At 36.0% G+C, this 23,374-nt stretch overlaps 1 protein-coding gene across 1 annotated transcript in view; it reads right to left on the bottom strand.

Moving 5' to 3' along the window:
• Positions 1-21,747, bottom strand: part of LOC145676159 (uncharacterized) — a 39,586-nt gene extending 17,839 nt beyond the window's left edge. The window contains exon 1 of the mRNA XM_081747063.1: positions 21,359-21,747. Coding sequence (XP_081603189.1) covers positions 21,359-21,699 — 341 coding nt within the window. The 5' untranslated portion in view covers positions 21,700-21,747. The remainder of the gene's footprint in view (positions 1-21,358) is intronic.
• Positions 21,748-23,374: the final 1,627 nt, after the last annotated feature.

The following is a 23,374-nucleotide window of genomic DNA, read 5'->3' as shown; positions in this document are numbered from 1 at the left end:
GAAATGAATTTTAAAAATGAAATGAAATCTTTGAGTTTTACGTCACACGGTTATGCCGGTTAGGCTAAAGGAGACGGTGATTATGAGAAATGAATGAAATGGTGGAATGAAGAAAGTGGGAGAACCCCTAGAAAACCCACGCATACGGTGTTCGTCCACCACAAAGAAGAAGTGAATTTACACAGTGGTTTAAAATAGTCCTGCAAATATTGGACAGAATAAACCAACTATTCCACCTTGTTAACAGTGGTTCAGGAAACAACTTCAGAATCAAGTGTGGATATTCTTTCCTTAGAAAAGCAACATATCAAAATTTTTCCTCGAATGTAAAAAAAAATAAAATAAAATAAAGCATTTTTGATCTTGTATACAAGATTACTCAGCTTCCTTAACTCATACAGGCAAATATCACCTACTAAGTTTAACTTAGGCGACCAACAAGGAACATGAATCATATGGCTCCCAATTAAAACTGACAGAGTATCAAAACACTTGTTCATGTACCTGGCACCATCTGAAACAAATGCTAGAACATTTTTGTAATTTAATTCATATCTCTTTATAGTGTCAACAACCGACAGTGAACACTTGTAGCATTAACACTATCAAGAAAATCACACTCAGCAAATAACACTTCTTCTCTGCTGCTGCTTCAAGAGTTCTTGCAAGAACAGCAAGCCTAGCTCTTCTCTTTCTGTCTGTAGATTCATCAGTACAAATAGCAATCTTCTTTCCTGCCAAATCTTCCTTTATGGCTGCATTTGTTTTTGTACAGTAACTTTCTTTTTCGTTCAGTGAATGAATTACATTTACAAATTCACTTGCGTGATCTTGTACCGTCCTCTTTTTGTTCACCATTTTTAAAATTATAAACTCTTTAAGCATACGTATTCCACAGATACACCGAAGTGAGGATTTCTGCTGTTTCAACACAACGCTGAATGTTCCATATTCCATAATTACCAACTGTGAACTTGAAAAGGAAGTTAGTAGTAACCAGCGTTGCCAGTTGCAAAATGAAAATGTTGCATGGAAAATTGTACTTTTTATTTCTGTATTTTAACTGAAATTGATGCTTTAAAAAATTCAGTGTTTTTCGTTTTGCGGCATATTTCGCTCAAAATGTCAGTTATCGCGTTTTGTCGCGATTTAAAAAATACATATTTCCTAACTCAATCTGGCATAATTCGTTAAAAAAACCAACTCTCCACTTCGTCGGAAAACTTTCGCGATTTCGCAACTTCCGAAAAACTCCTGCCCCTAGCTTTCTGCGCAACAAATTTCGAGGATATTCGGCCAGTAGTTACCGAGAAGTAAAATAGAACATACAAGGCAAGCCGAGCCGAGCCTGTTGCCGGCCGTGTTTGGCCATCAAATATACTTAGTTATCTTTATTCCTCAAATCTGATTATTGGGAACTTGCGCATCAAATTTGGTTTAAATTTGGCTGGTAGTTACCGAGAAATAAAGTACTACATACACACATACATAATTACATCTGAAGTAAAATTACAAACTCCCGTATGCTTACAACGGGAGCTAAAAAGGAAAGTTCTAGCATTACAAATGGAACATAGGGAGGCTTGAGACGGGTGAGCCCCCTGGGTACGCCAATGATCCTTGTGTATTGAGAATGAAATTTGGGAGTGGTCTCACACATCAGATGGTGCTATCAATAAAAAACTATTTAACCTTATCAATGAAATGTACATCTCGAGAAAAATACCAAGAGAGTTCGAGAAAAGCATATTGGTCCCTTTCGCGAAGAGGAAAAGCACACGGAAATGCGAAGAACACAGAACCATAAGTGCTTTCTCATGCATCAAAAATACTGTCCAAATTATCCCACAACGAATAGAAGGAAAATCGAAAAACGGCTATTGGAGGACCAGTTTGGATTCACGAAGAAAAGGAAAACAAGGGAAGCAATACTGAGTTTACAGTTGGTTATGGAACAGTACATTAGAGCAAACAAACCAATTGTGATAGCATTTGTAGATATAGAGAAAGCTTTTGACAATGTAGATTGGAACATCATGTTCAAAGCGTTGAAGAATCGGAAAGTGAATTACAGAGACAGAAGAATAATATACCAACTTTATAGGAACCAGACAGTTGTTATAAGAGATCAGAAGGGAGCAAGAATAAGTAAAGGAGTGAGACAACGATGTGGACTTTCATCTCCCTGTTCAACGTCTATATAGAAGAGGCTATGAAAGAATTCTTTGAGAAAAACGAGAAAAGCGTAAAAGTAAATAGTCAGGTTCTTAGCATAGTAAGATTTGCTGATGACATAGCATTGATAGCGGAGAACGATGAGGACTTGCAAAAAGCACTTTTAAACTTGAACGACCTACTGGAGAAAACATGCAAAATGAAGACAATTAAAAAAACAAAGTAATAAATTGTACAAGAGCAGAACAGGAAGAGACAAACGTATGGGTAGATGGAGAGAAAATCGAGGAAGTTAAAGACTTTCCCCTCTTTAGGAAGTCTAATATCCTCGGACGGAAGAAATGAAAAAGACGAAGTTCCAGAATAGCGCAGGCTATACAAGCATTCTACAGGAAAAGAGGACTACTAATATCAAGAAATTTGTCACTGGACGATCGTAAACGATTTATTAAGACACTGGTACGGAGCGGCGCTTATGGATAAGAGACATGGGCATTGAAAAAAGCTGAAATATCCAAGCTAGAAGCATTTGAAATGTGGTGTTGGCGCAAATGCTGCACATATCATGGACCGAAATGAAAACGAAGGCGTACTAAAGGAAGCTAATAAAGGACCATAGATCATGACGATAATAGGAAAAAGAAGCAACAGCATGCTTGGCCATCTTATTCGGCAGTCCGATTGGATCACCGTGCTGATAGAAAGACAGAAGGAAAACCAGGAAGAGGAAGACCAAGGATAGAATATCTAGATGTAATTACGAAGAAGAAACCTTATCAAAGTATAAAACAGCTCTCCCAAGCGAGAGAAAAGTTTCAAAATTTTCATGTTACCCACCAACCTATGGTTGAGGTGAACAAGATGATTTGTATTTGTGCTCATGTCATTTGGAGTTGTCTCGTTATAAAAATCTATTGAAAGTACTAGACGACATATTAAAACTACGAGACTAGATGCACCAAAGTCGCGAGCAACACTAAAAGTATTCCACATTACTGCTTACATCTCTCGTGGTTTTCGCTTTCCAGTCTAATCAGGCCAAGATTTCTAAACGACTTAAAACGAGCTGAACGAGCGAGTCATTTATCAAACTCGACCTCAAAACAGTAACTCGACTCGAGCAAATTACCTTTGACTCGACTCGAAACTGGAGTTTTAGCTCGACTCGTGCCCAATGCTAAACGCACCTCTCTAGCGGCAATTATATAAAACCTAGATTGCAACTTGTCATGAAGTTTTTCTTTCTTTCATCTCGGATTTGTGGTTGTGAAAATATGACTTTTTCCGTCATCTATTTTTTTCGGACACACCCTGCATTCATTTAACATAATGATGCAACATAGACTATGGCATTGAAAGCTTCACTTGTTAATCATTCCCACGCTGCAGCGTACACAATATAATGTTAACATCTTAAATTTATGAGCAAGGAAGGGAAAATTAGATCTCATTTCCCATTCCATCAGCGCTCTTGTCTAGCGGTTGTCCTATGAAACTAGTCCACGCCCTTTCACGTGGTTTTTGTTTCATCTATTTTGTACCCTTGGCTACGAGATACGTTTGTTGAGAAAAAGTGAGCTTTTCTGAAAATGGACTTGATCCCTTGTGCTCTGAATGCCCCACATCTAAAAATATTTTGTAAAAACTGAGTTCAAGCAAAATTTCTCCTGTAACCCAAGTTTGTTCGAAACTCATAAACTTAGTTTGTTTAGTTTGATTGATTACAGTTTTTCATCAGTAGCAAGGCTATATGAAATAGTTCTTTTTGTTTAACGTGGCATCCGAATCACTAATTTTGAAATTTTACGTCGGATCGCAGTCAGAATCACTACAACAAATTCCGTCTCGTGCCTCTACCCTCAAAATTTAATGTTAAAAAAACAAAAAGAGCGCCCTGAAGCGTGGTGCATATATACAGACAAACGAACACATTGAAATCAAATTGTCCCAGGCACTGAGTTTCGGAACTGATGTTACAATAAGTATCACGCTTTAATGATTAGTTACGCAGGCGACTGCCATATATTGCGCTTTATCGCCTGGTCCCTTCATACAAGGTTTGCCAAGGTGTCAGATTTTTAAGAAAATTTAGAACTGAGGTGGGGAAGAGAGACGAAAAAAATTTCCATAATATAATGAAAAAATATATTGTTGATACAAAATTAACTCTTACCTGAAGTCTCCAGTTGCATCCCAACCACATCACTGACGTTAGAATAATCAGAAGCGATTTTCTGATCAACACTTATCATTTGTTTAGGTTTCCATTTTTATCACAGCATTTCATTTTTCATAATGATTCTTCATTCTTTGAGCTGAACCAACCATTTCTTTCTTACATGTTTCGCAACGAGCTCGTATGGTCGCTTTTCTTATCTGATGGAGATTTGTGTTACTTTAATAAATTTGCTCCAAATGATGTCCTTTTCTCCTCCCGTAAAACTCATGTTAAACGATTCCAAGTTGTGCAAAGACTGAGAACCAACATGTACTGCATACGAATGCCTACGGTATTTTAATTTCATAACCGCAATTTAGCAAAAAAAAAAAAAAAATGTTTTCTGAATACAATAGAAAAATTTGTTTCCATGGTAATTATTCTATTTATTTTTTAATATCAGTTCTACAAAGTAGTCTAACCTGCGGCGAAACTTCTCGCAAGTTAACTTAGAAGCATTTAAACAATACACGTAAAAAATAAGGGGGAAAAGACAAAATAAATTGTAGATCACCACACTGACATGCTATAGCCACAAGAAATAAAAAAATCACATGGGAAAAAAGTTTTCTGAATGGGGAGCACTTTGGGCAATTTTTTTCTACAAAAATAAAAAAGAATAAAAATAAGCTATGTTTAAAACAAGTCTTAAAAATATATACGTGTTTAAAACGTATACAAAATTTGTTTGAAACAAAATCAATTGCTTAAAACCAGTTTTAATCATTTGTTTTAAACAAAACAACCCTGATTAAACCTCATCGTGATTTGGTCTGTGATCCTTCTGTCGGCTAACATGCAGGCCAGTCGGTGCGTATCCCTGTTGTCGACACGCCCCTGACTGCGGCAATTTGCCCGGGTGCGGTTTTACCGGAAGCGATATACCCTTCATATAGTTGCCTTTGAAAATCCGAATTGAAAATATTGCCCATCACACACATTGCACCGGCAGGGATACCGAGAGTCGAAGCACACGGCAGCAGTACACGTGCGATGTGTATGAAGCCTCTGCAGGGCAGTTTCTGCAACTGCACTGCTGTCTCTAATTTAGCTGGTAATTAGTAAATTAATTAATTAATTATATATATATATATGGTCAATATTGTTCCTGTTTTCATCTCCATATATACTTCCACCCACAAACAACAATGTATCCCACACATGTCTTCTAAATTAACAAAAACACAAATCAATGCGCTATGAACCATACGCCTTATTACCTCAGACCCAGCTCCCTTTTCAAAAATTAAGTAACTAGCGATAACATAAGATTAAGAGAACCGAGTATGTACCTATTGTTCGAAGTTTTAAGAAGGATTTCCTAAATGACATATCTACATAATTACTTCAAACTATTTATCAAGAAATAACGTACTTCCATTCTTCTGGTTTTTATTCAAATTCCGAAAGAAACGTTCCATTTATAACTTTTAGAAATGAAAATTAAATTGGATACAATAGGAAATTAACACACGGAATTACGAACTTTATTGTTTTTTTCATGAAAGTAAAAGTTTTCCTCGTTTACTTCGTCAGGGTTAGGAAATGCTGGCTCTAGTTGGGAATAATTATGATAGAATTGAAATTCTCAGTCAACTTGTGCTACTTCTCCCTCTCCATCCCCATTTCAATCATCAAAGCACGCCATCCAAAAATAATGAACATATAAGACGGTCTTTTTCAGTTCATGTACAAAATGTCTATGAAAGCTGAATTAAAAAAACTTGACATTAAATTTTGCCTCTTTTGCGTTCGAAATCTCGGAAGTCTGCTCATTGTCCTCGCGGTTTGCTGTGCCGCCACGCATGGAGAGAAGAGAAAGTTATTTAGTCATAATCATTTTTTTTTTCATTCAACTAGGTAAGAATATTGATATGATTTTTTGACTTCGTATAATAATAATGGTTGTTAACCGATATTAGTACGGATAAAGTTCTATGGGTCTCTATGTTAAAAATTATAAAAAAAAACTTATATTACGTCGGTTAGCTTCCAATCAAGCAGGCTTAAGGCAAGGGAAATTGGTAAAGAATAAAGAATGACTGACGAGATATCTCCCTGTTCAGGCGAGTGAGCCTTCAATGATAGATGGCCGGCTGGTCCAAAGTAGACAAGGATTTAAATGGTTAAACTCACCAAACAGAAATAGTAAGCTAATGGGAACTACAAACTTTTTTCTTTCTTTTTAGATGGACGGTACTTTTGGACTAAAATGATAAAATTGGAAGCATACATCTGAGTTTAATACTCTTGCATAACCAAGCATTGAGACTGCAGACAACCCAAGAAATTCCTTCTATTTTAGTGGATTCTTCAAGAGAACGTAGTTGGTGAGGTAAACCAAGGCTATGTGATCAGTGTTAAAGTTCCGTGGAGTGGTAGTGGATTCGTCAACTAAGATTGAATGAAATGAAATGAAATTTTTGAGTTTTACTTCCCACGGATATGCCGGTTAGGCTAAAGGAGACGATGATAATGAGATGAGTAAAATGGTGGAATGAAGAAAGTGGGAGGAAACGGGAGAACCCCGAGAAAACCCACGAGCACAGTGTTTGTCCACCACAAAGTTCACTTGGCGGGGGCTGGGATCGAACTCGGGACCCCAAGCACCAGAGGTGAACGCTCTACCACTGAGCCACCGCGCCCCCCTCAACTAAGACGGAATAATTCGCTATTATCATTCCCGAATTCGGAACAATTGGTAATCCATAACCTTCCAAAATTCTTTGAAATTGTAAAAGAGAAAAAATAAAGTTAAACTGGTCCGACTCTCAGCACGTTAATTTATAAGTATCATATTTGGTAGTGAAGGTGACATTTTTCATTTTCTGAATGATGTCCATTTCCTTTATGGTGTGTTAATTTCTTCATTTCTAGTGAGGCGTATGAGTCCTCAGTCTCCTGGAAAATATGATTCGCCATCCCTTCACTTTACGTCCACATCTCCAATATAAAGATGTTTACATTTGAGTATCTTCACAGTTTTTTTTTATTCTGGGGAGCTACCTGAGACAATATACCCATATTGGTTGCTACAGTTTTAAGAGTTCGTTCCGAAATTGGCCCTGCTACATAAAGAGTTGCTTATCATCTTTAAATTTGTCCAAGCATTCTAGGAATTGGGAAAGGGAATTATTCTACTTTTACCTGAAATTTAGAATGTATATGAGTTTTGTTTATTCCTCTCGTTCCTGCTGACGAACAACATACGGAGTCCGAACTATAAAGCATGAGCTAGAACTTCTACGTGAATGGTATGGGTACTCTCCCCCTTTCTGATTCAGTCACATGAACTACAAATCTTAATTGCAGTACGTCAGTGCTTGGGAGACTGGGCAGCTAATAGTGCTTCAACCAGTGGCGGCGATAGGACGTTAAAAGTGGGGGGCAAGACATTATCTGAATATTTGTGTATCAATCTTAGTTTCCCTGGTCGTTCCTAACACTTTGCCGAAAGGTTGTACAACTAATAGGATACTATCTTTTTCAGTTAAAATACCGTATATCGTATTTGATATTTTATTAAGTAAATTGACAAGAGCAACAGAAGTAGGTACTAGCTCTTTGTACTCTTAAACAACGAAAGTATAAAAAGATATTTGATTCCTTGCTCATGAACATCTTAAAATTCTGTCTGGAAAATTGTGTGATCAAATTATTTATAACAAATTTACAAAACAAATAAATAGAAAGGATAATATAAATCATAGTAATGAATAATGAAGCTTGTTTTGTAGAAGTTACATTGAAACTAGGGATTAATAAACAACTTATTTTTTAATTTCACACGTACTATTAAATGTATGTTATTACTCTTGGAAAATGAAAGACGATGAATATTACAAGCATATGCATTTAAAGAAATATTTTCTTTTGCAGCTTCCCGAAACATGTTTGTTGCCATTAGGTGCAGTTTTCATTTTTTTGGACCACATGAAAACACAATACCTAGAATCACACCACACACACTAGTTACACAAAATAATCCTAAAATCTAGAATTCATTAAATTTAATTGTATATATACTCGTACACCCCTAACACACCACTTCACTCGTATACACGGCAAAACAATGGAAAAGATAGAAGTTGTTTCATATTACTCCCTTTTTAATCAATATTTCTTTCTATTAGAAAGAACAAAAGATATTTTGGGAACTGTCAGTTTTTGTGCAATTAAAGAATAATTTCTGACAAACTTTTTCTTTTCGAAATGTTCTCTCAATTAGTTTCAAAGCGGCTGAATAACAATCGAGCCCTTCTAAGAAGTGAAAGGATGCCGGAATTGTTGTGCTCCAATAGGTTAATTTTTGGGGTTATTTCCACTGGCAATTAAAACCCAATTCCTGTAGCTATCTTAACTCAACGGGAAGACAAATAACCAATACGTACTCACGTAACGACAAATATATGGCACCATTTTTTTCTATGAACCAGTAATACATACAAAAGCTTTACATTTCCGAATGAAACTATATACCTTACTGAGCAACTTCAAAAAAGTGGGGGGGGGGGCAACTGCTCCCCTTATCGCCGCCCATGGCTTCAACGTTTATGGAGAATATTGAAGTAATTATTTGTTGGAGCATGGGATAAATGTATGATGAGTGAATTTAGACATTGAGTGGTTTGCCTGCTCAGGAAATGTTATATTATAGTGCTTCGGAAAGTGTGGCCACGCTTTGCCTCTATCACTGCCACTCTCTCAGCCATTCATTAAATTGATCGAAAGATGAGTTCTGTTTATTGTTAGATTATTGCAGCTTAAAGAAGTATAACGATAAACGTCAGCAGGCCTAATTGATTGTTCTATCTAATCTTCTTTAGTGAAATTGTCAAACCTCTGTAATCCCTTTCGTAAGCGATTAATGTGACTGTTTTAGCAACATTCTGGTTTGGTCAATCTTGCAGAGCTTCTGAGTAAACAATAGTGTTAAAAATTCAGTAAAACTACAAACAAAAATGTAATTTGGTCATAAATAATTAATTATGGACTGAAACACTTCTTGAAACGTTAACATAAAAGAAAATATTGTTTGGTTGAATAATTCAACATTATATTTCTAAATGAAGAAGTTACAGCAAACCATTATTGAAATTACATTCTCCATGAAGATTTCATATAAAATTTTGTTCGAAAATGATTGTTATATGATTTGTGCTAAAGATATAAATTAACTATAATTACAAAGGTGTTAAAGTGCTGTCTTACTTGAAAGAAAACTTTCTTTGTTACCTCCCTATACGGAATTGGGTCGTGTTCTCTTTTCCGATGAAAACATATTTAGTCTAGTAGTGATTTTGGACGTACATTCATTTGGCGAAAGGTAAGAACACGCAATTAACCCAGATTCGATTTCGCACATGATTATCATGCGGGTCATATATTCTTGTGCGGGAAAGAAGAGGCATACCAACTTCCCAATTTTTTTAACATTTTACACTCATTAGTCAATTTTATCGTGACACTGTATTGATTCTCCACATGCGCATTTGCAGAAATGCAGATGGCTCCAAATTCTTCTTTATGGATAATGATAAGCCAACATATCGAACACCGCATGTGGCGGAGCTCTTGGAACGAGAAGGTATTCGGCGACTGGACTCACCTCCCTGTTCCCTGGTGTCATATGGAACACGTTTGAGTTTGGAAATGTCTTACAGCACGTCCAGATGCACTAAGTTATCATCCGGCACTGGAAAGTTGGTGGAGCACTAGAACTTCATACTACAAATCATTAATAAATTTGAATTGAGTTGATTTTGAGTTTAACGTCCCGTTCAGCAGGAAGGCTATATGAGACGCGGACCTACTGATTAACGTGGAATCCGAACCACATGAGCTCCAGCCGGGAATCGAACCCGGGTCTCCCACGCCAAAGGCGCGTACGCAAAACGCTTAGCCACGGAGGAGCTTTCATTAATAAATTTGTGAGTACGATGGAAGCACATGGAGATCAAGCATTGCTACCCGTACTGAGCACACTCTTTTAATGCCATGGAAACATCAGCTGCAGTGTTTCCAGTATAATTCACTGCCTCTGTAAAAATCTCTTTTGCTGTAACACGTTGTTTCTTTCTCTTGATTCTTCTAGCATACTGTATCACTAGTTTCAATATATGGCTTAATTTTCAGAAATGTATACTAAATAGAAGTAGCACTGCTTGCAAAACTCACTTTCGTCTGTATGTATTGCGCACCAGTACAGTAGAGCCCTTTCTCGATAGTTTTTTTGGTTAGTAAAAGTAATTAGTAGAGCAACCGACATTATGTTTTATTTTTTGTTTAATTATGCTTTATTTTTTCCCAAATTATGCTTTACTGTTAATTTCAATCATTGTTTAACATTAATCGTGTATAATGCATGTACAATAAATTAAATATTCTAAATATCTTGATTCGTTTATTAATATTTTATGCAACCAGCTTCTTTCATACTTAACGAACTTTCTACTTAACGCACCGTAAAGAAATATGCTTTACTCGAGTCATTTTTTTCTATCACTTGTGTGCGCCTTACAGGTGCATATACACAGAAAAAGAAAGTAAAAGATGCCACCAAAAAGTACAGAAAGTGCTCAAGTTCAAGAGGTACACAGAACAATATAGTGTGGAGTTCTTGTGTACTATTCATTGTTGACGGAAAGTTTTCTTCTTCTTTTCCTTTTTTTTCTCCACATCAAAGGATTAGATCGCAAAAGTTTACAGAAATAAACATAAGCTTTTCATTGTTGCATTGTTATATTCCCAATGATTTTAGATTGTAAATATTGCAGTTTTAAAAAATATTAATACAGTATGTTAAAATTGCAGTTAAACAGAATTTTCCAAGAATTTTGCTATATATTTTAAATTATGCTTTATTTTCTAAAATTATGCTTTTAAAATTACTTTCTTCTGGACCCTTAGACAACCACAACCATGTTCAACGTACCAACCATATGTGTAAATTGCTATTGTGTTTTTTTATGTTCTTAGGTTGCCCCAGTAATGAGGATTAATTGAAGCAAGAAATGAACGAAAGAATCGAAAGAACTATGGATAATATAACTTATCTCTAACAAAAGTTAAATTATTTACATTTACTTACAGTTTTAGTATTAGCTTTTGTAGCACTGCTAATTATTATCAGCTCTTGAAATAATTGAAAACCGTTCTGGCGAAACTTGTTTTAAAGAAAAAGTGTTTTATTATTAATATCTTAGCTTATGAATCGGATTTAAATGGTGATGTGAATATTTTTGATCAGAGGATTAAGCGTCTCTTGCTTTACCTTAGATCATGTTGAAATTTAGGATTTCGTTTGTAACATACTCTTGAAATAAAAATTTCGTTATCCCGAATCATTTTTTTTAGAAAAAAAAATATGTAAAAGCCGTATTCAAGTCACTTTAAGAAGTTACTTACAATCAAGCTCTATCCAAATTGTAAAGCACAATAACTTTTGTTGTTTTATTTGAACAATCAGTTGTTCTCGGTAAAACATGACATGTGGTAATACATATACGGCGTGTCTTATGATAGTTGATAAGCTGAGATCAGATTATACTCCAAGCCATTACTTTTCTCTACTTTTGTTTCCGTTATCACATGTGCTTCTTATGTACAAACACTGTTAATTTTTCTATATCAATATAAAGCAATAAAATCATTTTAAAAAAATATATTTTTTAATTCTGCTGTGTGAAAAATGATATATAAAAATTGTTAACTACCATGTAAATTCAAACTTATTTTGCAAATTTCTACGCATAAATTATATGGACCGCTTGGATGCCAAGTGGCCTATCTCCAAAATTGTAACTTTCCGAGTGTGAAATCTGAAGTTCAATGTCTTATAAACAATTTATATTTCTGTTATATTGGCAACACAAACCATAACTTAACAGTTCATAGTTTTGAATTTACTTTTTATGAAAATATTTTAGAAAATGTACCCATCTACAGAAGAGAAGTCCCCTTTTCATTATCATCCAAACGGTTCGTGTGTGTTCTTCGACATGGCAGTTACTAGCTACAGCGATAACTTTTTCGCTACGTCATTATTGTGTCAACAACACTATCAACGATTTAGTAGATATATCACGCAACACTAGAATCTCTCCTTAAACTCATACTGTTGGGATTATATCGTGCCATACCTGAGAAACTTTGCTTAGTCCCATATCGTAGTCAGGTTAAAAAAGAAAGAAAAAAAAAAGCTGGCCAGTTTTTTTTTCAGTTAAGGACGAAATAACAGCTGAGTCTTCTGTAATAGAAATTCTCGCACGTAAATTATAGGATTTAACTTCCACATGCCTTCAGCCTGGAGGTGGAAAATCAGGCTCTTTTCACAACATTCACATTCATATGACTTCTGTATTACTGAATCTTATGGGTCTTCTTTCCTCTCACGGATATCTCAACCCATAAAGTTTATCATACTATTACTTTCTTGCTGATTTACACCATGGTTCAGATTTTTTTTTTGTGTACCCCTTTTTAAATTTGGTTTCTTTCTGAAATTCAGTTTTACCAATAGCCAAATTCCGGCTACATGACCTGCTTGCCTGAGCCTCGTAGATTTCGTGAACCTAACAATGTTCGGTAAACGATACAAATTATGTAGTTCACCGTTATGAAATATCCGCCATTCATCAATCCCATTCCCCTTGGTTCCGAAAATTCGTATCACGATTTAATTTTCAAATATTATAAGTCTGCGTTCTTCCATCAGAGTAAGCGACCAACTTTCGAAACCATACAGCACAACGACATGATTATCGTTTAAAATATTTTAACCTTCATATTCCTTGATAGAATTCCCAACGACAAAATATACTGAATTGAATAGTTAATATAAATTTTCTGCTTTTAGGCAACATTTAGTTTCTTCGTCGATATAGTTTTGATCTGTTAATACTGATTGTAGATATTTAAAATATCTACTTAATTGAAAATATTACTTGATATTTTGACGCATCCACAATTTGGAATATTACGATTTTGGCGAACTCTCATGTAAATAGTTTAATCTCCATTCGTTTCTACTTTTCTTTTTACCATCCCCTATCAAATTTACATAAGTGCCTTACATTTCAACTTAGGCAAAAAAAATATAAAATTGTACATTCACCATCTCAGATATTGTTAAAACTTTTTTTATAGCAACTAGACATGTTTTTAAGAGACTCATATTTTTTGTTTTGTCGAAAAAAATTTTCCCGCCAAGTATTGGGCCATCAAAGACGTGGAGTACAATTTATGAATTGTAGAAGACATGGAAAATGGTCAACTTCGGAGCCTCACCATTCGGCTGGAGACAGGTAAAGTTATAATTCTTGTTGTGGTATGTACATAAAGATATAAATAAACTATATTTTATTATAGTTTGGTTTGCGCATGCGCATATTTTTGTACATAAATCAACAAATGAACGTCAATTTATCTGAAAAGTCGAAGTTTGAGCACTTTCATTTCGAATTTTAAAATTCTGTTTTCACGGTTGGTAAGACCTGGTTACCCGCTTTCCGAAAAAAATTGTGTATCGCTTCTGTGTGCAATCGTTTTGTCGCAGAAAATTTGAGAAATTGTAAAATTTTCAAAAATCGCCATTTTTGGGCGCCATTTTCTCGAATTTACTAAAATTCTGAAATTTTGTCAGATGGTTCAACTTTACATGAATAATAAACACTCCAAATACCATTCTCGACCAATGCTTCATGAATTAACTGCAGCCTTTTGAAGTTAGCGATGTTTCGTTAACTTTGACGTCACAGTTAGCAACACTGGGAACAATAAAAGTGCTATGATTTGATCATGTTTGTGGTTTATATTCATTAAATGAAGAATAAAAGGTTTCCTTGACTGCTTTTTTTTTTGTTATTTCGATCAAGAAGGCTCTTTGAAATAGTAAAATGAGCCTCCCCCTACTCCTCCGTTTTCTTAAACCGAAATAATGTGAGGTGGAAATTACGATTACGAAACGCACAAATTTCAAGTTCATTTACTCAAAATGGCCTTCGGAAACAAAATTTCACTGATTTTTTTGTTGATTTTCTATTTTTTTACATGGTCCAATCATTTGCTTGGTTGATGTCTTCTTCGCTAATTGCATGTAACCGTGCAGGTTCTACAATAGGTGTTCGCTCACTCACAACTTGTCCAGGAGTGGATCTAGGGGGAAGAACCTTTTTTATTTTATATATAAATAAAACCGATCTCAGAGTTTAGAGCTCTTAAAAGTAGCTCTAAGTAGCAGTATTACCTCCCTCCTCTTCCAGGAGTCCGTCCTGGATCCGCTCCTGCGTAGCACATTGTCGATAGTCACAAATGCTGAAGGTCCAAGTGGAAGCATAAACAGCACTTCAACTTCACGTAATTCATGATTTATTCATAATATTTCTGCTACGCACCACTGGTTATCATACATATATGTATGTAACAAAAGTTCCTTTTTGCAGATTTCTTAAATCTACACTTTGAATTGCAGAAGTTGATTTTGGGGGAAGCATGAAGTTAGTTCATGGTTACCCGTTACTGCCATAAAAACTTCGCCATTTTCCGAAAGCCAAAGATGACTTCGTTGAATACCAGTTACCGGTCGCATACTTTCTTTTTTTTCTTCCGGAAGTCGTCGAATTCAGTTCCAGGCAACAAAAACGAGAGTAATACGCGGAGTTTGTACTTGTACTATACTCACGAATTCTTCTGCGGTTTTAGTGGGGGCGCGGTGGCTCAGTGGTAGAGCGTCCACCTCCGGTGCTTGGGGTCCCTGGTTCGATCTCAGATCGCGCCGTGTGGGCATTGTGGTGGACAAACACCGTACTCGGGGGTTCTCTCGGGGTTATCCCGTTTCCTCCCACTTTCTGCATTTCACCATTTCATTCATTTCTCATAATCACCGTCTCCTTTAGCCTAACCGGCATAAGCGTGGGACGTAAAACTTAAAGATTTCATTTCAATTTTATTCTTCTGCGGTTTTAATACTGTGTATCTGTTTTTGCCTAAGATTATGCCGCGTTGCCACATTCTTTACACCTCCCCCCCCCCTCAATACCGTCGCCGAGATCCTTGCATGGCCGGTTTCACTGCAAAGCCACTGCTTTATCGGATCTGTCTGCATCTCGAACATCTGAAAGCGATTTTTCAAGTGGAATGCAGCACCATCAGAAATCACTAACACGGTTTGGGAAATTGTAGACATTTATTTTCTCGTATTCAAACCTTTTTCTATAAAATATATTTTCGCTTTTCTTCGAGTATTTTTAGCAACTTCTCTATGGCTATGAGTAGATGAGCCGAATCGTGTGTTTTATCGTCGTTTATTACAACAAAACTGCCAGTTGTTTCATATTCCGGTGATAACTCTGAATTTCACTTTGCAGAATAACAGTCCACTTTTCAGCGAAGTCCACATGAAGTAAAATAGAATTTGTATCTTGAAATTTTATACGGTGCTTTTCGGTAGCAATTAATTCTGTTTGGATTTTCTTGATGTAGTCATGAATTACAATTCTTACAGTTAAACCAGCAATGTACGATACGAAAACAGAAAGTGGCACAGTTTTTCAACGAGATTATTGTTTTCCTATATGGCATACGTAACACTTTCATTTTCATGAGGATCAATAATTAAAGACTCCACACTTATTCCTTCCACTCCAGGACATTAACCACATTCTTGGAGAAGACAGTTGTGATTTTCTACGGATCATACCATAAAGGAAATAGGTCATTCATGACAGCTTCAATACAGGCTGCATCTTTGATTTGTAGCAACGCAGTAGCAGCTAATTTAAATTTGCACAATACACACACACACATACACACTTCCCTCGCAGGTTGTGGACTGAACCATTTTAGTCGAATACTGAAAAATTGCAAGTGACCCATTCTTATGTTGGGATTGTTCTGTTTAAAAAGTCAGTAAATTTCTTTGGAACACGTAGGAAAACGTTTCGATTTTTTTAACTTTTTGTCCCTTTTTGATCACTGTAATGACATCACACTTAATTTAGACTTTATCTGGAGCATTCCAAATCATCACTGAGGTAACAGTTCAGGCTTTTTGTAGATCAGAATTTATTGGATGGCCATTTCAAGTAAAGTTAAAAGTTGTGTGCTTCGTAATCGTAATTTCCACCTCAGATTATTTCGGTTTAAGAAAACGGAGGAGTAGGGGGAGGCTCATTTTACTATTTCCGAGAGCCTTCGTGATCAAAATAATGAAAAAAAAAAGTCAAGAAAACCTTTTATTCTTCATTTAATGAATGTGAAGCACAAACATGATCAAATCATTGCACTTTTATTGTTCCCAGTGTTGCTAACTGTGACATCAAAGTTAACGAAACTTCGCTAACTTTAAAAGGCTGCAGTTAATTCTTGAAGCATTGGTCGAGATAGGTATTGGTGTGTTTATTATTCATGTAAAGTTGAACCATCTGACAAAATTTCAGAATTTTAAAAAATTCGAGAAAATGGCGATTTTTGAAAACTTTAAAATTTATCGAATTTTTGCGACAAAACGGTTGCACACAGAAGAGATACACAATTTTTTTGGTAAGCGGGTAACCATGTCTTACTAACTGTGAAAACAGAATTTTAAAATTCGAACCGAAAGTGCTGGAAAAAAATTCGCAAACTTTGACTTTTCAGATAAATTGATGTTCATTTGTTAATGTATGTACAAAAAGATACGTATGCGCAAACCAAACTGTAATAAAATATAGTTTATTTATATCACTTTGTGCATACCAAACATGAATTATACCTCTACCTGTCTCCATAGCCGAATGGTGAGACTCCGAAGTTGACCATTTTCCATGTTTTCTACAATACATAAATTGTACTCCACGTCTTTGATGGCCCATTACTTGGCGGGAAAATTTGTTTTCGACAAAACAAAAAAATATTGGTCTCTTAGAAGCATGTCTAGTTGCTATAAAAAAAGTTTCAACAATATCTGAGATGGTGATGGTACATGCTCTGCCTGAATTGAAATGGAAGGCACCATTATCACCATACGCCATATCTGGCGAGTACCATTCACCTTTAACCCTGGAACTCCAGACATATTTTTATACCTTTGTGTACCAGTCGGGTCCACTGGACCCACAATAATATATTGAGACCATTTAGACATATAATTAAAGTTTTGGGAGAAAATTAACAACTAAATACGTAGTTATCGTAGTTATACCGTACACTAGAAATATGATAACTTAGCAGTATTACTATTTCTTTATATGAGCTCAAATAGAAGTTCTAATTTTTAGGCATAATAAAATAGTCAACCTTTTACATACACATAATAACAACATTTGATTACGAGTAGCAAATATTTGCTTCCAAAAAACTCAAAATTGCGATCCCTTTGCCTTTTGTTGTGCATTTGTTAAGGTTAGTGTACGAAACATTTTTCACAAACAACTCTGCTATGCTCAGAACGCACATTTGTCTTGCATTTGGTACAGAAGGTTCTTGTGTTGCGATCCCGTTTTGATGGGCAGATCCCGCATCGATCTTTCTTTTTGGATAACTCTTTTTCCGTGAGCTGATCAGTTTCTGTGTGGCTTCTCTTCCAATATGGGCCAATTTTTTGCCGAGGGAAATCAGGAAGTTACGGCGTTACGATCTCTGCCTCTTGTCTTTCTTCTGTAGTGACAAGAATATAATATAAGCTTTGAGTGCGCTTATATCAATCATGTTGAAGAATACTACCAGAGGCCATCTTGTCTTTCGCTTTGTGCTGTAACAGCGGCTCATCTGGTCCATAGTATCTTATAGCCAGACTTTGTTTTGTTATAGTAAAGGATTACTTCTGGCTTTTTCTCTGCTGTAGAAGTGTCAACTTCAGGCTAGTTATGCATTGTTAGAAGAGTAACAGTTTTGTACTTCTTTGGACAGTACGAAACAATCATGGAATCCTGTTGGAATCCAAACAAACTGCTTCCTACAGCCCTACTTTTATCCGCTTTGGTAAATGAAGTTGAGAGTTCTGGCTTACTCTTCCGTATAGTTCCGACGTAGGTGAGTTTTCGTTAATTCAATTTAGTGCAAGAGAAAGACTTGTAAAGCAGTTATCCCCAGTAATATTTCTACAACTTCCAACAATTTCTTCTGTCGGTTGAAGAACGATTCTTTTCCCTTGATTGACTTCTCTTCCCTGTTCTGGGCTTTTTCCGCTATATATTTGCATCTTCCACATATAGCTTGTCGTGCTATCACAAATAATCCAGAAGTTATTCCATATTTACCCGGTTTACTTGTTATGTATTGCCGAAAGGGACAACGTCCACGAAAAGTCACAAGCTGTTCGTCTACCGTCATGTTATCTCCGGGAATATAAGCGTCCTACAAAGTTTTAACACAGTCTTCAAACACTGCACGATTTGAAGATAGTTTATCATCAGGTGTTCTCTGGTGCCTCAGCTCTGCATCATCAAAACATAGAGCAAAATTGATTCGTTGAAAACCTGCTCATAATGGAATTGAAGATAGGTCGACCGTTTTCCTTACTCCAGAGCTGCCTAGTTTCTTCATTCTTTGATTTGTAAAACCCCAATAAATATTAGCACGCCGATATATTTCTGAAGTTCCTCAACAGTAACGGGTTTCCACTCACGAGGAAATTTTATCCTACCTTCCTTGTTAGTCCACTTGCAAATTGTTTCCAGAATGTTTCTGCGAAAAAATAGACAAAAAGCAGATTTCTCATCATCAACTTCCCTGTTAGCATACCGTGTAGGTCCACGGTCCTTTCTAGGTACATTGGCAGCACCAGCACGCCCGCGACTGGTAGTGGAGGGTACTAAATTCTAATGTTCTAAGCCGCTTCTAGAGCGGAAAATTGCTTCTTCTTCCACGTCACTGTCACTAACATAAGAAAAATCACTCTCACTTGCAGATAACTAATAATTCACAGTCCACTTCTCCATCATATGTAGAATCACCAGATAAATCCTTCTCTTCTGCCAACAGACATTGGCGTATATCGTTATCGGAAAGTCCGCCACGTACCATTATCCTCACACACTAAATCCAATGACTAAAGTGAAACTTGCACTGGCTGGTTTAGAATATATTATAGGTAGAAATTTATAATATACCCCTGAGAAGTGGTGTCAGGGAGAAAATACCATAAACCAGTAAACATTACGTAAAAGAGGAATAATTAGGAAAACTTACTAAAACTGCATTAAACTTCTTTATATGTAAAACATTTTGAAACATGATACTAATAACAAAGAATAAAGAACACGCTGACGATAATTCTTCCATCAATGATCCACAATGTAAATCAAAACAAAATTTGAACCAGTATTCCTATTTAAAGTATACAGTGGGTCCACTGGACCCACCTGGTACACAATGCTATAATTTTTATATATACCACTTGACTTAAAAGAACAAAGTATTTCTGACATAACAAGGGAGAAGAGCACCATAAAGAAAAAGTCACGGAATATTAGCGACTACTCACGACAACTTACTCTGTAATTAATAAACGAAAAGTCATATTTGTCCAATGGACCCGTTTGGGACTTCCAGGGTTAAAATGACAACGAACATAGCCAGCTGCGCTGGTACCCTAACTTGGTTTGATAACATGTCCTTTTTAGAGGGAACCTATCACAAGTTGGTTGGGGTTTCATGTTGGTCCGAGTTTTTTATTCATTCTCTTAGTGAACCTGCACCTAACAGCGCGATATTACCCATAAAACGATTAAGACAGTAAGAGTTTGTCTCATACTAAGGTAAGTTAATATTTTTGAATGTAACTATGATCCATAATTAGGGACAATAGTTAAAAATAAAACATTACCAGATGCTGCTCAGGTTTAGGCGCACAACATTTCGCAAAATTTATGTAAAATTCAACTATTTTTGGAAAGACGTGTTTACGTATAGGCAGCAATTTTCTGCAGATTGAAGAATTAAATACCGAGTAATAATATTGTATGCTATGTTTACAAGTGTAGCGTTACTAATGTCAAACAATTACAAGTGCATTTTGTACCAGTTTTACTGTGAAATCCTCGTGTATCATTATCCGTGCTATGGCGTAAACCAGCACCTACCATTGCTGACGTGGCTGCTTCCTTTGTGCGCATCTCGCGCGTGAGATTTGTCCTGCCCTTACTTGAAAAAATGAAATGAAATCTTTAAGTTTTACGTCCCACGCATATGCCGGTTAGGCTAAAGGAGACGGTGATGATGAGTAATGAATGAAATGGTGGAATTAAGAGTGGGAGGAAACGGGAGAACCCCGAGAAAACCCACGCACACGGTGTTTGTCTACCACAAAGTTCACTTGGCGGGGCTGGGATCGAACCCGGGACTCCAAGCACCAGAGGTGAACGCTCTACCACTGACCCACCGCGGCCCAACCTGCCCTTACTTAGTTAGGTAGTCGTGCACTTTAGTAGCCACCTAGCAAAAGTTGGTCTTGTATTTCTGTACTGTAATTTTTATACCACATATCTGGACGCTGTATTTATACGCAGATCTAAACAATTCTAAATTTTCAACAATTAGTTCTGCTGGCTCCTTGAATTTCACCTATGCTAAGTTGGGTAATATCATGTTGTCCAGTGTAAATATTTTCGTACCGTTTTATTATACGGATCCATTAGAGTTCGGAGTATGTTTAGTACGAGGGGTCCGGAAGCAAGTAAAAACAAAATTTACAGGAGAAATGAATGATGCAAGTACTTAGACGTAATATAACGTAACCAAATTTAACCTAACATAAAGTAACCTAAGCTAACCTGAACTGACCTAATATTAGTAGAAATAAGGGAATTCTATCATTCTTTGGAAAATTATGCGGGACCCCTACACTGATATAAACTAAACTATAACCTAAGGTTACAGTAAAACTCCACTAATATTTTGGAGAATAAGAAGGTAATTAATGTAAGAATTATAATTTTTGAACAATTAGTTCGAGTGGTATTCCTAAACTTCACCTGCACGCATTACCTTTCTTGCACAAGTGAATTAATATCCTCTACTTCATTTTGTTTCAATTTAATTTCATGCGTGATACATTTCTGGTGATCCACATCATATTCGGACATTCCTGAATTCCCGTTCAATTTACAGCTCATTTGAAATGGAGTTTCTAGTTTCACACTTGTGGTAGAAGTACTTGTTTCACTCTTCGCAACATTGCTCACTTTCAATGTCTGGAATGTGGAATCATTGTTGTCGGTAATCACTGGATATATAAATCCTTTGTCTTCGAGTGGGTCTTCCTTATTAAAATTATTTGTCTGCATTTCGCAAACAAGTTCAGGCTTCACGTCTGCTTCCCCAGCCATGATGCACTAATCTCCAGCTCGAAATCTAAGTACTGAGTAGGCCTATTATAGCTTCAGCGTTGCCAAACTGTTCAGAACATATTATCGTATGCAGCACTTAAAATTGTCGTTCTTATTGTAAAATTATCGTATCTTTTATTTTCAGTCCCAATACCAAGCTTTATTATCATTATTATTATTATTATTATTATTATTATTATTATTATTATTATTATTATTATTATTATTATTATTATTATTAAGAAGTTTTATAGCTTTGATTTGAATGTTCCAAACTTCCATTCGCAGCCAGTGTTCGTAGTTTTTCTTTAAAAATTCCCTCGACTGATACAAAATTTTCCTTTTTCTTATCAAACTTTTTCCCAGTTTGTTGAGAGTACAATTCCTATGACAGAAGTTATGTGATAAGATGAATTTAGCTATATTAAAGGAAGTTCGAACCACATTTGTTTTATTGATTTGCTTTTTGCTTGTATTATTTTTTAAAATTTTTTCCTTCATATTTTTCAGCAAAAAAAATATACACAACCAGCGAGCAATAGTTTGCATAATTGGCCCAAACTATGATAGGGGGCGCGGTGGCTCAGTGGTAGAGCGTTCACCTCCGGTGCTTGGGGTTTCTCGGTAACCGCGTCGGGACAGGGGAGCGGAGAGCGTCACTCTGCAGTGTATCCAACGATTTCTAAAAGTTGCAGTTTACATGTTATAAGTAGCCTAATCTGTTTCGCTTAATAAGAACGCTATAAATTACATAGTTGTTATTGAATGCAGAATGGTTATTCATGAAGTAATGCAGATGTAGTGTGGATAATGACATATGCATGGAAATTAACAATTTAAGAACAACATGGCACGCAATTGAGTTTGTACCATGTATTAGGCAGATTGTATAAAAATTGCATTTTATTTGATTTCATTATAAGACAGGAGCAACCTGTAAAACACAGGAATAACAATGCCAATGACTAAAAGCTTATTAGGGTTGATAGCTTAGAGACTTGCGCAATACCTTGCAACTGTAAGTTTAAATAAAGCTAAGGCTCGTGATGCTTGTGTTTGTTTTAAATGTATGTTTATCGGTTAGTAAATTATTTTCTCGAGTTTTAGCCAAGGAAGAATTCCGATACCTTTCCACTCGAGAACTGTGGAAGTCCTCTCCATTGGTTTATTGGCTAGCGCATGTGCCTTTGTTGTACGTGGTTCTAGGTTGAAATCCGAGTGAGCTCAAAAATTAATTTTACAATCTTTCACTTTCATTAATCATCTGTTTTCTCTAGCATAAAGAGTATAATAATGGGACGTTAAACTAAAGAAATTTCATTTCATTTTTTCGATGAATTTGAACCCTTTGGGAGAAAAACGTGAAGAAGAAAATTTTCCTTCATTTTTTAAAGGGCTATGGGATTGGATAACTTGCCTTTCGGCATTGGCATGTAAAATTTGATTACAGTGCATCTTTCTTTTAGGATTATTATCGTGATCGAGCCTTTTGGTAAATGTGGAATAAAAGTATTGATAAAACATCAGCGTATGGATAATGTAAGCGTATCATTGATTCAACACATGATAAACTCACAATTTTTATTTATGGGTAGAGAAATTCCCCTTGAACTCACTCTAAATTTCTTTCAGACTCTAGGTCTCAGGTGACAAAGAATTAATTCTACTGTCTGTT

Source organism: Thermobia domestica, chromosome 18 (genome assembly GCF_964235325.1).
Source record: "Thermobia domestica chromosome 18, izTheDome1.hap1.1, whole genome shotgun sequence".
NCBI lineage: Eukaryota > Metazoa > Arthropoda > Insecta > Zygentoma > Lepismatidae > Thermobia > Thermobia domestica.
The sequence above is the reverse complement of the archived record's forward strand: the minus strand, read 5'-3'. Positions and strand labels throughout refer to the sequence as shown.